The 17,621-nt window shown below is 40.4% G+C and overlaps 1 protein-coding gene across 3 annotated transcripts; it reads left to right on the top strand.

Annotated features, from left to right (window-relative positions):
• The first annotated feature begins 3,207 nt into the window (after nucleotides 1-3,207).
• On the top strand, nucleotides 3,208-9,011 carry LOC121394277 (probable G-protein coupled receptor 160). 3 transcript variants are annotated; one of them, XM_041564845.1, is made up of 3 exons: nucleotides 3,333-3,640; nucleotides 5,496-5,583; nucleotides 7,980-9,011. In XM_041564845.1, exons 2-3 carry the CDS (start codon nucleotides 5,503-5,505, stop codon nucleotides 8,967-8,969), a joined length of 1,071 nt encoding a protein of 356 aa, XP_041420779.1. In that variant the 5' UTR covers nucleotides 3,333-3,640; nucleotides 5,496-5,502; the 3' UTR covers nucleotides 8,970-9,011. The 3 variants fall into 3 exon arrangements, with proteins under 3 accessions (XP_041420781.1, XP_041420779.1, XP_041420780.1); XM_041564847.1 differs by lacking the exons at nucleotides 3,333-3,640; nucleotides 5,496-5,583 and adding an exon at nucleotides 3,208-3,301; XM_041564846.1 differs by lacking the exon at nucleotides 5,496-5,583.
• The last annotated feature ends 8,610 nt before the right edge of the window (nucleotides 9,012-17,621 follow it).

The raw sequence follows: 17,621 nt of genomic DNA, 5'->3' as shown, positions 1-17,621 counted from the left end.
TGTTTATTATCAGCAGCTCAATAATGTGAATGCTTTGGTTTCCCTGTTGGCAAATAGCAGCATAAAGCTTTATAATTTCAATCCTCGGCCTATGCTGAATACAAATTTTGTTTGCAGACTGCCGCCGTCATGATTTTCTATATGCTATTATGATTTTCTAACTTGTGTGCAATATGGACTAGCTTTAGATGTGTGATGTTTGCTAAAGCACAGTCCTCGGACATCCAAATAAAACCATGCAATAGGTACTGCTGGAGCTTAGAATTTGTTTGGCTTTATATTCGACAATAACAATCCCTTTAATGTCATCTAATGAATCCAACTTACCTGGGTAATGGCACCACACAGCTGTTGATCTAATTGAGTCGGTTCTCATTATTTTGAATCAGACACTACAAACCCTGCAATAGGAAATTATCTTTTACTCACAAAGAGGAGTACTAAATTAATAAAATATTGGTAAGTCCTATTTGTTCTGTATTATTGACAAGTTGCTTGTGGTTACATATATCATTAGGGAAATGACCAGACTAGATTATATAGAAATAATTTTTCTTCTGACTCTTTGCAGCTTTCAAATGGGCGTTGCTGACCCCTTCTAAAAAAACAAATGCTCTGTAAGGCTACACATTTATCCTTACTGCTATTTTTTATTACTCATCTTTCTATTCGGACCCTCTCATTTATATTCCAGTGTTTTATTTAGATTGATGCATGGTTGCTAGGGTAATTTGGACCCTAACAACCAAATTGCTTAAAATGCAAATTGAACAACTGCTGAATAAAAAAACTCAAAAACCACAAATAATAAAAAATGAAAACCAATTGCAAATTGTCTCAGAATATCACTCTGTACATCATACTAAAAGTTATCTCAAAGGTAAACAACCCCTTTAAATGACCCGAAAACACAGCAGTATAAAAGAGGGAAGGCTTTTAGTTTACAAAAAAGAGAATGGAGATAAGGTTTATTAAAAACAAAATGTGATCTGTTACAGATAACTTCTAAACCCCGGCTCCCAGTTCTAACCCTGTCAGCAATAGGCCTTTGTGCTGCAACTTCCCTACATTCACTTGTGAGTCAAATGGATTGAGAGTTGAATTTACAGGTATTCTTTATCTATCTGAGGCTCACAAGTGTCTGGTGAGAAGCTACAGCACCAATGTTAAATACGACAGGGAAGAAACAGAGTGGTAGGTGTGTAACCAGCAATAGCAATAGCATACAATGCTGTTCAATCATTACAAGAGTAAGTTATAGTTCCACCAACATGCCAACGCAAACAAGCAAATTGTTATGAACACAGGTTACCCATGTGAAAGGCCCACATTATACATGCATATATTTATATAAAATATGTTAAACCAACATACTACTAACCTTATATTTGTGCTGCCTGTTCTGCTTTTCTTTCCCTTTTCTTTTTTTATACATCTGTGTCTTGCTTTCTTCTATTTCTGTCTTTTTTCTTTCTTCCAATATTTCGTTACTTCTCTTTACATACTGCTCTACCTCTTCCTGTTCATTAGCTAGCACCCCTCTTTTCTTTGTATCGCCCATTTTCCCCTTTCTCTTCAGACTGTGACTACTGCCTCTTGAATATTTTGACACAGCTCTCCCATTTTTTTGTGCCCTGATCTCTTCCTATTTGTTCTGTACACTAAATGATGACTGCAAAAGCTGCCTTGGCCCTGATAGCATCATGTTTCACAGTAGAGTGAGTCAGCAACAATAGGATAGTTAATCCTGCCTCAATACCCAGTTAATTTTAAACAGCAGAATAGGGAGCAATACTGTTGTCTTCTGTCTCTACTCCCCATACCCTGAAACAGTTAATTGTAAACTGTAGCAAGCATAGCCAACAACAATGGCATGTGTCTTGCATCCATAGAACCCCCCTTTCCAGCAACCAGTATGCATAGTGAATTTATGATCTGTCTTGTGACCTTAACCCACTTCCCCCCAGTTAACAGCAGCCATCCAGTAAGACTGTGCGCTTCTCCAGAGCAGTAGACTTCATGCGCTCGGTGGAGTCCAATCCTCCCACATTCTTTTATCGAGAAAAGTGCGCACTGTTACCGGACCTGTGTAACTGATTCAGGGGTTTAAGGCCACTGGATCGTAATTTATTGTTGATCATAGACAAAAGATTTAAGCTACTAGGAGCAAGTTCAGGCCCACGCTGTGCTGCTCCTGCGCACTGCACACAAGCCGGCCATCAATCTGAGTAGGAGGTGGGCTGGGCCAATTGTGGGGGAAGGCTTGGGCTCAGCTTGTGACTGAGGGTGGGCTGGGCCAATCAAAGCTGGAGGCAGGCTGGGCAGCTGAGCGCGGGGTCTGATTGGGCCCAATAGGTCCAATCAGCCTAAGGCCGGCACTGACCCACCGGTCAGTGAATTTAAAAAAAAAAATTACAACAAAAATCACTTGGGCCCCTGACCACTAATGGGCCCCTAATCTATGCGTTAATTATAATGATTGGGACTTAGCTTACATAGTGGTAGACTCACACATAATACATATTTGTATCATATTTGTATAGGTGTATTTTAAAGGTGTATTTTACTCGTTTTATGCAAACATATCATTAATTGCATCCATATGTGTAGGGGGTGGATTCATCACAGTATTTAAAGGGGAGTTCACTCACTACGAATTTAGCTCTGAAGAAGTGCCGTTGTTTTGGGCACAAAACGCATAGGCTTAACTGCACTATGATTGCCACTGTTTGTCACATTGTTTGCGTGAATAAAAGCCACATTTGATGAAGATTTAACGTTCCCTATTTTCTCCGGCTGAGCGCCGGCAGTGTTTGAGCTCATCTTGTATCGTAAGAGTTGGGATTGTTTGCACCTGTGGAGCTCTCGCGGGATGCCGCTGGAGGGGAGACGTGTTTCTTGGACGCCGAGTTGGTGAGCTCCGCTTGTTTTTCCTTACAAACTTACTTTGTTCATATGCGTTAATCTGCCCTGCTGTGTGTTTCATAGTAAATAAAGTGCCCCTTGTTGAAGTCACATCTACAGTTCCATTGCCTTCAGCCTCGTGCTCTAATAAGGCCATGACACCTGGTACTTTATTCACGATATACTCCAGCTGTGTGTGACTGGATATGGTGCCTGGGCTGCACTTAAATATGTATGTTTTGTATGGTGTTCGTATGAACCTGTAATCTCAGCAGTTTCTGTGCGACATTTACCTCCGTGCTCAACACCTCGGCGCAGCACAGCAGCGATTAAGAAGAGTCCAACTCCTGACTGACAGAGGGAGAACCCACCCTGACTGAACTATGACGCATCACAGGTGACTCTGTAGAATCCCCCGGGGCGTTTAGTTAATGGGTGGCTCTGCTCCTGCCAGTAGGGCTGTGTGTTTGTATGTGATGTGTGTTTGTATGTGATGTGTACTTGTATGTGATGTGTACTACAGGCAGGAGGAAGAGCTGAGCTGCACCTGAGTCCTAAGTTTCGCCTCCTCCCCCGGACTCTTGGTCTGTACCTGCTACACTTTCTTTAGGAGCCGTTCAGTAGCATCACCTTTTCTGTCGCTGGAGCCGAACTGATGTTGCAGCTTTGGAACCGTCATTATGTTCTAGTGAACTTGAGAATCCGTCAGCATGTGACGTCCTGGGAAGAGCTACTGGTCAGTAGGCATAGGGTGAGGTTGATGGGGGTCGCTGTTTATAAATAAGAATGTTTATCACTAAGCATGTTTCGTGCTGCACAGGCTGCGCAGGTACCAGCCACAATCTGGACTGTTGCGGGGGTTTGGGGAGTGCTAGTTCAGCGAGTGCTTTGTTATTCAGTGTAATGTATTACTGCCTCCTTAGAGAACATTGTGTTAGCCAAGGGTAAAGTGTATCTGTAATGGAAATCAGTTGTTTTTGAACTGCAACACCTGCCAAACCCTGACAATTCAGACCCGGACTGGCAATCTGTGGGTTGTGGCAAATGCCAGAGGCAGTGATAGACTGGGACTCCAGGGGCCCACCCAAAAATCTTAGACCAGGGGCCACCAACAGACCTTAGATCAGGGGCCACTCTCACTACTATTATAATTCCTCTCCTCACTCAACCTCTATTCAGCTAGTCTCTTTTCTTTACATGCTATAATCTATTATTCAATCTATTTTGTCTCTTTGTTCTCATAGAAATAGGGAATGGCCATGAAATATGCCAAATGTTTAGCAGCAGGAGGGCCCACTGAAACCTGGGCCCACCGGGACTTTTCCTGGTATCCCTGTGAGCCAGTCCAACACTGGCCAGAGGGGCTGTCATAAGATGCCACAGAAAGTCACTATTTAGTGGGCTGGTGGGGAGCTGATTGGGCCTCTCTGTACTAGGAATGCCAGGGCTTATTTTGACTCCCAGTCCAGACCTGCCTGACATCCAGTCCCCATTCTAAGTTCACTTTATGGGGCCCTCATGCCTCTGGACTATGAAAGCAGAGAGGTGAGTTCCACCTGTGCCAGCTGCTTGATGGACTGTTCCACCTGTGCCGGCATTGGGTCAGCCTAGGGCAGCGTCGGACTGGGACACCAGGGGCCCACCCAAAAACCTTTGACCAGGGGCCCACCAATTAATTTGAGACCAGGGGCCCAATCAGTGTCGGACTGGCCCGGCGGGACACCGGGAAAATACCCGGTGGGCCCCGACCCTTAATGGGCCCCCCGCCGGGCCAGACACCTCTCCAGATATCTTTAAAAAAGTTTCCCTCCCGCAGCGCCGATCAGCGCAGCGCCTTCTGCGCATGCGCCAGGCGCCTTCACGCTAGCGCGCCAAGCGGCGCCTTTGTGCGCGCGCGCTCAGCGCGTCGTAGTAGGGGTTGGGGGGCGGGTCGGAAGGGGCCCTGGACAGTAGTCCCGGTGGGCCCCGGGCCCTCCAGTCCGACCCTGGGCCCACTCCTAGTACTATTTTTCTTCTTCTCCTCACTCAACCTCTATTCTCCTAGTCTCTTTTCTTTACATACTAATATGTAATAATAATATAATAAAAGGGGCAACTTTGCCCAGGTGCAATATCTTGTAGCCAAGGGCAACACCACTAAATGCTGCCTACAGATTGGTGTTAGCAGGTTATTAGACCTGTATCTTAACCTTACACTTAGGGTTGCCACCGGCCTGGCCGGTAAAAATGATGATTAATCCCAATGTGATTAATAGGGAAAAAAGATAAATATAAAGGAAGGCCGGTATTGTTTTCCAGAAAAGGTCCCAACCCTACTTACACTAGAGTCATATGCAGAACTAATTTCTGCGACCCGAACCGCAACCCTCATATTTACCCACTGTGATCCGCTACTCGACCCAGACCCGCAACTGCCTTATCCCCAACCCGTGACCATATGTGTACATGTCTTGTAAAATGTGATGTACAGGTAGGTATGGGATCCATTATCCAGAAACTCATTTACCAGAAAGCTCTGAATTTCGGGAAAGCTATCTCCCATAGACTCCATTTTAATCATATGATTATTTCCTTTTTCTCTGTATTGGCAGAAAATAGATGTCGAACCTGACCAGTTGCTCTCCCGGTCTAGAATCTGGACTTGGCAGTCTTCAAACGTGTGTCCTTTTTCTTTTAGATGTAGGTACACGGCTCTTCCGTGCTGCACCATACTCTGGTGTAACTGTTGTTTGGTTTCTCCCACATACAAATCAGAACACTCCTCACTGCATACACAATGTTACACATACACACTGCATCTATTGACTGCCACATACAATGCTGTTTTGGCACCTCTCCCTGGAAGGTTTAATAACACCTCCAAGCTCCAATTATGCTAATACAATCAACACTTAACTTCATGACTGATTATGATAAAAAGATTACACTGATTGGAGCAAGATTCCAGATAATATATTCCCGAAAGATCCTATTTATAAATTATTCTGAATTGAGAAAGCCGGTTGGATGACTGGTGAAACGTCTTCAAGAAAAAACACAGCAAGTCCAGGCCTGGCTTGGAAGCCAATGTCACTTGCTATTCCGTGGCAACAAATTGCACTGCTACATTGTCTAGCCACAGCAGCTGCAAATAGTTTTTTGTAGTTTTGTAGTGGTGCAGTTTCAGGTGCCGCGGTGCTATCATGCAGGTTCAGGTGCTATGTTAGGGCAGTTTCAGGTTCCACTGTTTATTTCATTTTCAGGTGCCGCTGTGTTGTCGTAGTGCAGTTTTAGGTGCCACTTATAGTGTTTAGAAAAAGCCCTTTTCATTCAGTTTATTGTATTCATGTTTGCTAACATTAGAGGGCGCCCTCTAATGCTAACATTAGGTGGGCAAGAAACAATTTCTCCTCCATGCAAACAATAGGCATGTTCATAAATATGTTTCTTTACACACAGCTTGAGCCATAACAAATTAAAGGTAGAAGTGCCAACGATTGAATCTTTCCTCTCAAAGGCCCACCTTGGGTGACTGATATAGTTCTGATAAATTTGGCCAATTTTTGCCAGATTTCAATCGGGGAGGCCTGTTGGAGGGCCCCATACACAGGCAGATAAGCTGCCGAATCAGCAGTTAAATCTGCCCGTGCATGGCCACCTTAAATCCTGCCTATCCTTTAGTTGGTGGGTTAGTGACTTTTTTGCCCCTTTCTCAGTTTACAGTATTAAGAGGAAAATGTGGCTACAGGTATATAGTTACATAGTTAGATCTGTTGGAAAAAAGACCAAAGTCTATCAAGTTCAACCCCTCCAAATGAAACCCAGCATCCATACATACACACACTCTGTACACTCACATAAACTATATATACTCATACACTAACTATAGATTTTAGTATCACACTATCCTTGGATATTATGCTTGTCCAAAAAATCATCCAAGCCCCTCTTAAAAGCATTAACAGAATCAGCATCACAACGTCACCCGGCAAGTGCATTCCACAACCTCACTGTCCTGACTGGAGTTTTTCAATCAGTATGTGAATCAGTTCCTTGGGTTTATAACTAGGGAACATTTATGACTTGGGTGCAGTCTGCCTTTTTTCCCCGCACATTTTTGTGAATTTCTGCAGGACTGTTTTGGAACACAGAGACCTGTAAGGCCTGTTATAGAACCTTGAAACCCTTAGATTCAGCCTTGTGCTTTTATATGGTTATTGAACACCTTGGTGACTTGTAATATTGTATTTTACAATAGGGGGTACATAATTCACTGTATAATAACTTTCTATATCGGGTCTTCCTGCTGCCTTCCTTGACCTTTATCATGTTTGAACACTGCAAGGTGATCATGCCCTCAGTCACATCACACTACACCGTCTTGATCTCTAGGCCTCTTCAAGGTGAACGTCCGGGGATATTACATAACAGTACAGGTTTTGGGAGGAGATACAGTTAAAGCCAGAAACCAGAAGGAAATCACGTGCAGTTTGTTCTGGGGTAACTTTGGTGGTAAACAAAGCGCACCCTTTCCTCCCCAGCAGCCTAACAACAGAACAAGAGGAAGGTAACCAGATAGTAACTTCCTAACACAAGATAACAGCTGCCTGGTAGATCTAAGAACAGCACTCAGTAGTAAAATCCAGGTCCCACTGCAACACATTCAGTTACATTGAGTAGGAGAAACAATAGCCTGCCAGAAAGCAGCTGGCTCTTTCTGAAAGTACATGACCAGGCAAAATGACCTGAGATGGCTGCCTACACACCAATATTACAACTAAAAAAATACACTTGTTGGTTCAGGAATGACTTTTTTTTATTGGATAGTGAATTATTTGCAGTGTAAACAGTGGAATCACTTGTCCTGTAAATGACAAATGTTTATAAAATGTTATATGCCCCCTCTGTACAATGCCAACTCCCCCAGTCAGGTCTACTATCCACCTGGGTCATCTTGTCTACCCCCCCTGCTGATTCCCAATGACTGCAGTGAGTTATAGTCTAACAATAGCAAGTAGCTTTGACGAACATCTCCATTTAAATTATGAATATATGTTCCTTAATAAATTAAACAATGTGTTTTTTTGAATTTGCAGGAGAAAGAAAAGAGGTTGAAATGTCGGTTCCTCCTTGTGGCCTACAAGATGCAAGAAATTAGTCTGCCTTCTACCCAGAGCATGCCAGACCCGGATGCATTAGAGGGGCCTGTGTTCCTGAAGCCCGACATGGACATACAACTGCACGAGCCCAGCTGTATACTGATACTGATCTTAACTGGCAAAATCATAATAAATATCCATTATTTACAGGATTTTGCTGTTTGTAGCATGAGGTTCACTAACTATCACATCTGCCTGTTTACTCAGATCATATCCCATGCGTATGGCATTCTACACTATCCAGTGCTGTTAACAGCAGGGCTAGATTATTACAATACTGTTGTTAAATCCATTCATCTCCCCAGGCTTTGTCTCGGCTTCCTGCATGTTATACTTACCCTGCTCCTATGGACGGCAGCACTATCCTTTGCCCTCTATTCTTCTGTTCCTCCTCCAATCTCAGGCCCTGGACTGTCCTCATACCAGTGCACTTTCTACGTCAGCAGCCAGACTTATTATTTATCAGTCGCAGTGCTGTGTGCCATTGTTTTTATTCTGGGAATATGTTGCTTTGAAGTGGTGGCTTTAATAAAATCCATGAAGCTCATCTCCTTCACCAACAAGACTGTCCTGTTTTCCTGTGGAGATGAGTGGCCTGTCCAAGGAACCATATGTCTCTATACTGCTCTTGTGTTCTCGTTTCTGGGCACTTGGGCTCCATTTGTCCTCCGTAAAATTATTCTCCTCATTTTGTGTGCACCAATCCCAGGCTACATGGACATGAACGTGGCTTGGCTTTATTTTATGAACAGTTTCCTTGTGGGATTGGCCTATGTCCTTAAGTATCCTCACATTGACCCGACCAGAGAGACCTTTTCCATAGACCCTTTCATCAGCTGGAAATATTGCATTCTGCCTTTTATTGACATTCACTACAAAGCAGAAGATTATTTGAATGAGCAGTTACATCCAGTTATGATTGTTTGATTCATTTCATGTTCCAGGCTACAGTTAGTAAAATAGGAAATCTACTCTCAGGTTCTTTTGTTTACTAAACGGTTGTATAATAGGTTTCTCTATTACTCTTGCAATACAGAGGATACTTTCCTCTGTTATGTTAAAGGGATACTGTCATGGGAAAACATGTTTTTCATTATGCATCAGTTAATAGTGCTGCTCCAGCAGACTTCTGCACTGAAATCCATTTTTCAAAAGAGTTTTTTTTTATATTTAATGTTGAAATCTGACATTATGCTAGACATAATCAGTTTCCCAGGAGCCCCCAGTCATGTGACTTGTGCTCTAATAATCTTCAGTCACTCTTTACTTCTGTACTGCAACAACAGCCTAACAACATGACAATTGGAAAGTAACCAGATAACAGCTCCCTAACACAAGATAACAGCTGCCTGGTAGATCTAAGAATAGTACTCAATAGTAAAATCCAGGTCCCACTGCAACACATTCAGTTACATTGAGTAGGAGAAATCAGAAAGCAGTTCCATCCTAAAGTACTGGCTCTTTCTGATAGCACATGACCAGGCAATATGACCTGAGATGGCTGCCTACACACCAATATTACAACTAAAAAAATACACTTGTTGGTTCAGGAATGACTTTTTTTATTGGATAGTGAATTATTTGCAGTGTAAACAGTGGAATCACTTGTCCTGTAAATGACAAATGTTTATAAAATGTTATATGCCCCCTCTGTACAATGCCAACTCCCCCAGTCAGGTCTACTATCCACCTGGGTCATCTTGTCTACCCCCCCTGCTGATTCCCAATTAGTTCAGGAATGACATTTTATATCGTAGAGTGAATTATTTGCAGTGTAAACAGTGGCATTTAGAAATAAAAATGAAACCATAAAAATCATGACAGAATCCCTTTAAAGCGATGATATTTCCATTTTTAAAGGGGAAATAAAAATGGAAATATCATTGCCTTGTGTCTAGGTAACTAGACACAAGGCACCCCCTTTTTTCACCAACTGCTGTAGGTCAAGGATCACTAAGAGGCCTGCAAGCCGTAAGCAGAAAACCTATCTGCTAGAAGCCTGCTGCATAGGATGCTGTTAAAGGAACAGTAACACCAAAACATGAAAGTGCTTTAAAGTAATGAGAATATCATGTAGCGTTGCCCTGCGCTGGTAAAACTGATCTGTTTGCTTCAGAAACACTACTATAGTTCATATACCCAACCTGCTGTGTAGCAATGGCGGAAATTGAAAAAAGGCTATATGTCACAGGTTAAATAGTAGATAACAGATAACACCATTGTGTTCTACAGAGCTTATCTGCTGTGTAACTTGAGTCTTTTCTCCTTTGAATGGCTGCCCCCATGGCTACACAGCATCTTATTTATATAAACAGTAGTAGTGTTTCTAAAGAAAACAGCAGTTTTACCAGTTCAGGGCAACACTGCATTATATTTGTAACTCTTTCAAACACTTATTTTTTTGATGTTACTGTTTCTTTAAATAGCATTGTTGTGACACCCTCTCAAATCTCTTACTTGTGCATTTTCTAAATGGACGTGGTAAATGTGCTTCCCTGATTAAGTCACATAATTTTTTTTTTTTTCCCAAACTGTTACTGTGTGAGTATTTTATTGAAAAACAACTGTTGCCTCTAGGAAGGAATGTCGGTATTCTGTCCCATTTTTTACGTGTGCCATGAACTATCTTTCTTGTTTCATACAAGCGATACCAATTTTCATGGGTGTTTAGAAATTTCTTTAAAACAAAAAATGTAAAGGGGTAAACGTAAAGGGGAAGTTCAACATTAAGTGGACTTTTTGGCATCTATTCAATAAAGATGGATATGAAATAACACACACGTTATCACATAAAATGGGACATAACATCTCATCTCTCACTTTATGAATGTACAACAATAATAACCATTAGTTATTCCCTCCATTCAGATAATTTGACATTTTATTAAGTCGCACATTTATTGGTGATAAGCAGCTTTTTACTATATGAAATTTACTTTAAACAAACTTTACTTTTTTCAGTATTTGAGTGCAGAGTCTCTGTGATGCTACATTTGTTATTGTTCCTTTTATTGCGCACCTTCCATTCAGCCCCTCTGCTTCCTGACTTGAAAAATGAAACTTAACACTTCAGTATTAGAAAAACGGTAACAAATATAAAGTTGTTGGAAAAATTCTTTATTTCTGGTGAACTATCTGAAACCAACTGAATTGAAAAAGTGTTTTAAAGTGAACAACCCCTTTAAAATCATCTCCTTATTTACAAACAGAATTTTTTTGAGGAAGAAAGATGGTTTACTGGCACCTTTGTGAATATTTTGTTAAAACAGCGGAGAAGAAAAACTTAATTTTCCCTCAAAGTTTTTAAAATGAAGTCAAGCTCAGTGTAACTCTTCCTCCTCTGCTCTGCATTGCTTCCTCCAATCTCAATTCACCCTGCTTTCAGTGGCAGTTTCAGGGGGTCATTTGCACATTCATCGAAATCAACAGCCTATTGGCAGGGTACAAGCTAGGTGTTTGTATAATTAGAATAATATGTGTAAAATGCCGCGTTAGCATTTTTATAAACAAGAAAAAAAGTGTATTTTTTACCATATATATATTTGGGGCAGATTTACATAGGGTCGAATATCGAGGGTTAATTAACCCTCGATATTCGACTGCCGAAGGTAAATCCTTTGAATATCGTAGTCGAAGGATGTACCGCAATTAGTTTGATCGAACGAAAAATCATTCAATTGAACTATTAAATCCTTCGAATCGAACGATTCGAAGGATTTTAATCCATCGATCGAACGATTTTTCTACAACCAAAAAAAGCTTAGAAAGCCTATGGGGACCTTCCCCATAGGCTAACATTGAGTTCGGTAGGTTTTAGGTGGCGAAGTAGGGGGTCAAAGTTTTTTTTAAAGAGACAGTGCTTCGACTATCAAATGGTCCAAAAGTTGAACGATTTTTAGTTCGAAACGTTTGATTCGAAGTCGTAGCCAAAGGTCGAAGTAGCCGAAAAAAACGTCGAAATTCGAAGTTTTTCTTATTCTATTCCTTCACTCGAACTAAGTAAATGTATTACTGCCAACAAAATAGGTGACAAAAATTTGATTTACTTCACTTTTGCATTATTTGCTAGTTTTTGCTTAATGAATAAGGCAAAATTAACAATTTGGGTAAATATATGCTAAAATTCTTTATTCAAAGGGGAAGTAAAGCCTCCCTGGCAAGTTTTTAGTTTTAGTACCAGTACACTGCCCCCAGACCCCTCCCCAATGTGTCACTAATACTTGTTCCAACTTACCTGTTCCCCTAAAGCATCCCCAGAAGTACAGAGCCTTTCAGCAAATGTTGGCCACCACCTTTAGCTTTGCACATTTTGTTCTCAACATCCATTTTGGTGACCAGCAAGCAGCACATTTACACAGGTGGCCAAACTGTGATCTTGGGCTACTGTATTGGAACATTGAACTACCTCTTTAAGAGCATGCATAAGTATTCTGGTTAGAAGTATCTGCTAACAGGGGCCTGAAAGCAATAAATAATGCGTATCCTTGCAGACACACGTGCAACAGTTGCATAGTCATGTCAGATATATATGTCAAGTAATTATATCCTGACTGGTTAAGTGGCCCCTGAGGACTGCATAGCAAAATAGACTCTGTATTCTTTATAGCCCTAAACTGTTAGCTTCATTAAATGAGTGTTCAGTTGACCACATCTTTAGATTACTATGTGCTATCAACTAAAGCCTTTAAAGGTGCCTTAGGTGATGGTCAAATTGTTGGCAGCTTTACTCTCAGCTGCCATAAAACTTTATTTCAGCAGCAATGCATGCATACACTTACAGAGACTGATTGCAGGAGTCACAGGAAGAATTATTATTTGTAATAGCGGCTTACAGTAAGTTTCCAAGCCTGGGATAGTGTGCCTCTGTGGGCATGGAAATACACAAATGAACCAAAACATGGCATGATTGGGGGCTTTAGGCACCAGTTGCTGTATTACAAATTCAGAACCCAGGTGGGAGTAACTACGGCATTTAGAGAAAACAATTGTGAATAGCAATTTGACAGGCTGGACATCCTAAATTAGCTTTGTCACTGACCACACTGGGCAACCTTCTAATGTATTCTTCTTTCTGGTGTTGCAGTTCATTTTTACCCAATAATAAATAGAGGAAGGGAGTCAGAAATGGAGAGAACCTGCACAACCTGTTTCTTTCAGCTCACATGACATTAAGGGGGGATGTAATAAAAGGTGCAAAGTTTACAGCTTGACTACAAACCCATATCAATCAGCAGGAAGCATTTATTGATCAGCCAATTAATATTCTCAGGAATGGGAATGGCATTTTAGCTGCTGTTGACCGCTTGCTACAGCCCTGATACCCCAGACATCCCTTACTCTTGCAAGCAGGTTAACTTGCGAAAACTTGCAGAGAAAAAAAAAACCATTGACTTTAATGCATTAGGACAAAAAAAGTTACCATAAGAAAAAACATCCATTTACTTCAATAAGTTTCACTAAATCTCCTCGTCTCGCAAATTTTTTTGCAGTTTGGTGAAATTTTTGGACAAATTCGCTGATAACTAAATAGCAATGGTTCCCTGCTGTGATGAGCCCTCTGCACATAGCTCTGGGGATGGGATATTGAGGTTGGCATTGGACTGTTTTCGGGACCCATGTCTTTTTGCCTGACTCTAACCCCTTGTAGTGGTAAAACCTGCCTATTGTATTTTTTATGTGGTCCGAAACCCATCCATAGATAAAGTATCCCTGATTTAAACTTGGATTTTTTGCCATCAGCCTGTAGAGATCAACACTCAGGACTGTAACCAAGTGGAGTTGCCCTCTCCAAGATAATACTTTGTCATGCAACATACTGTAGACTTTTATATACCATGTTTAAAGGATCTGGTGGATTTACTGGGGGTGGGTGCAAAATGTTAGGCACCCCCCGCCAGTGAGTCCAACTGCAAATTTTATCCCAAGGCTTCCTTTAGGGACTGCACCAACATGGGTGTCTCACTGCCATCTTACCTTATGTCTGGGTATCCCAAGCTTAGTCCTGCATAGAACAGTAATATTTTTTTATTTCCCTATCACTCTGAACTGAAGTGGCGAAACCTTTCCAATAATAATCAACATGCAGTTGCTTTAGACATAATGTATTTCAAATGTGATATTCCAATATGGTTTCACCAAATGCTAAAATCTTGGACAAGGTATTTGCAATGTATTTTGTATTTAGAAGTATATAATGCAGTAAAGACAATAACAACTATTTCATTAAAGGGAACGTAAAGGCCAAAAAATAAAATAAAATTTTTACTTTCTTTAATGAAAAAGAACCTATCTTCAATATACTTTAACCTGACTGTATGCAATAAAATGACCCTTTAATTTACTTGCCCTGACCCCTCCTCTATGCCTTAGGCAGACAATTACTTTCACTTTCCATTCAGCACTTAATATATGTCACTGCTCTCCCCACATTCCTGACTCATTCAGATGGTCAGCATTGTAACACAATTCCCCCTCCCTCTTCACCATTTAATTGTGTAACCAGTGCATGGGGTTGGACATCAGGTCCCCTATTCTGATTCACAAACACAATTTTGAGATGATACAAGGCTTGCCTTAATAACATTGTCCACAAAATGGCTCCTGCCTCCTTGCTATCATTTTGAGTTCACAGTAGGGATGCACCGAATCCACTATTTTGGATTCAGCCGAACCCCCGAATCCTTTGCAAAAGATTCAGCCGAATACCGAACTGAATCCGAATCCTGATTTGCATATGTAAATTAGGGGTGGGAAGGGGAAAACATGTTTTACTTCCTTATTTTGTGGCAAAAAGTCACATGATTTCCCCCCGCCCCCAATTTGTATATGCATATGCAAATTAGGATTCGGATTTGGTTCGGCCGGGCAGAAGGATTCGTACGAATCCGAATCCAGCTGAAAAAGGCCGAATCCTGAACCGAATCCTGGATTCGGTGCATCCCTAGTTTACAGATTGAAGAAAACAAGATTCAAATAATGTATATGGTGTATTTAAAGTTCATTTTGCTTGAATAACTAGATAAAATAGGATTTGGAATAATTTTTTCGGGTGACGGGTCCCCTTTAAGTACTTACCTTGACCCTAGTAGGGTTAATAGTTTTCAGTTTTCTTTACTGTTGGGGGTTTTGATGGAATTTAACCACTTAAAAGGTTTATCTTTTTCACAATATTTATAGAATCAAGCTTTTACCCTTAGTGGTTATAGGATCTAAGCAGTATAATTTTCTGAGAAAGTTAGGGCCTTATTTATCAAAATCCAAATTTTTCTGACTATTTAGATAACAAAAAGACTAACCAAACTAGAATCTACTGTTGGACCTTATTTATTATTAAAAAAAGCACAATTTAATCGGATAGGGAACAAACACGAAAAAAATCTAGCGAAAATCCGAATCGATTTGTTGCAGAGTTTTTTCCCTTAACGCCTTTTCCACAAAAAGCCCAAAATTTTGGGATTTATGCCCGAAAAGTCCAAAATAGTCGCATTGTCAGGCTAATTCCAGCACAGACCACAAAAACTTCCAAATAGGATAGGGACCTCATCCATTGACATATATACAACCTCAGTAGGTCGGAGATGCCGGATTTTCGGATTCAAACTTTTTCCATCCTCTGCGTATAATACATTTTTTTGGCAGAAAAGATTTTTGGCATTCGGACTTTAATAAATAACCCCCTAAAAGTTCCTTTTCCCAATTCCAGTTTTATGATAATAGGACATCTTTAATACATCCAAGTTGCTGTCCCTTTTCTCTGTCATAATAAGACAGTATCTTGTACTTGATCCCAACTAGTATATAACTAATCTTTATGAGAGGTAAAACAATTCTATTTGGTTTATTTAGGGTAGTTATATCAAACTCCGAAATTTTCTTTTTTCTGAAAACCACTCCGAACCAAATCTGCACGGGCTATTTATTAATAATTTTTCAAAAATGTCTTCTTGTGTGGAAAAAGTCACAATAAAATCGTAAAAAAAAAATCCAAATCCTAAGATTTTTTTGGATTTCGGAACTCAAAAAATCTTCCAGTTGTTAACGGGACCTCTGCTATTAACTCTTACATGTTCTCAACAGGTCTGACTTTTAACACCAAAAAAATGTTAGTTTTTTTTCACATAAAAAACAGTATTTTCCCCTAAAAATCCGACTACAAAAATTCGGAGCCTAATAAATAAGCCCTGATTTAGGAGCAGATTTATGAAAATTTGAGTTCAGATTTTTATAAATTGAAAACTCCTCCACATTCTATTCATTCCTATGGGATTTTTAGAAGGATATTTATCAATGGGTGAAAATTGGAACTCACCATTTGATGAATACGCTTCCAAAAATCCCATAGGAATGAATGGGGGAGTTTTTATTTATTAAAATCTGAACTCACAGTTTGATAAACTTTAGGCACATTGTTACAAATCCAGGCTGTTCTCCTCTCTGTCCCTGCCTCCCTGCTATACACTCCTTTGTACAGACAGTCTGGCTTCCTGGTTAGCTGGCCACAAGCTCCCTCTATGGATGCTTTGCTGGGACAAACCTTCCAGAGCTTTCCAGACGCACAATCCCATTATAAAAGTATGCAATGGTCTCCAGCAGGATCAGCAAAGTAAAACAGCCTAAATGCAATTCTGAATGAAAAAATCAGTGATTATTTAATACAAATAAAAGCATCTTTGGTTTGCTTCTTTAGAGGCTAAAAATCTACTCTCTGTTACCATCTTGTGGCCTATAAATAGAATAGAGTATGAAATAGAGTATGGAATCCATTTAGGAGAGAAATGCTTTCTGGCAGGCTGCTGTTTTTCTTTCTCAATGTAACTGAATGTGTCAGTCAGATCTACCAGGCAGCTATATCTTGTTTTAGGGAGCTGCTATCTGGTTACCTTCCCATTGTTCTTTTGTTTGGCTGCTGGGGGGGGGGGTGATATCACTCCAGTACAGCAGTAAAGAGTGATTTAAGTTTATCAGAGCACAAGTCACATGACTTGGGGCAGCTGGGAAATTGACAGTATGTCTAGCCCCATGTCAGATTTCAAAATTGAATATAAAAAAATCTGTTTGCTCTTTTGAGAAATGGATTTCAGTGCAGAATTCTGCTGGAGTAGCACTATTAACTGATTCATTTTGAATGACATGACCATGACAGTATCCCTTTAAGGTGTGACATGATAACTATTTATAAATATATAAGGGGATCATATAAGAATTTCTCTAATGCTTTATTTACCAGCTGACGAGGTCACCCATTCCAATTACAAGAAAGGACGGTCTAAATTTTTTTTTACAGTTGGTCATTTTGTCAATCAGACAGGTTAAAAGATTTATATCAGCAACCAATAAGATTTCTGCATGTATTGCCTGACGATATCAATGGGTGACTTTTGTACGATTGCTGTCTCTCAACTAATGGCTAGAACATTATTTTATTTATATTTCTTATTTATTTAGGACTGAATGGTTAATGGTAGATAATTAGACTATACTGAATAAGTTTCCATTGCACAAGGAATAAATCTGCACATCTATGGCCAACTTAAAGGACCAGTAACACTAGTTTTTTCAAGTTAAAAATCCACTCTACTC

This window comes from Xenopus laevis, chromosome 5S (genome assembly GCF_017654675.1).
Source record: "Xenopus laevis strain J_2021 chromosome 5S, Xenopus_laevis_v10.1, whole genome shotgun sequence".
NCBI lineage: Eukaryota > Metazoa > Chordata > Amphibia > Anura > Pipidae > Xenopus > Xenopus laevis.
The sequence above is the reverse complement of the archived record's forward strand: the minus strand, read 5'-3'. Positions and strand labels throughout refer to the sequence as shown.

Coding starts and splice junctions, on each gene's coding strand:
- LOC121394277 (XM_041564846.1), top strand. CDS start 3,560: ATGTTGCAGCTTTGGAACCGTCATTATGTTCTAGTGAACTTGAGAATC. Junction 3,641..7,979: donor CGTCCTGGGAAGAGCTACTG/GTCAGTAGGCAT, acceptor TTGAATTTGCAG/GAGAAAGAAAAGAGGTTGAA.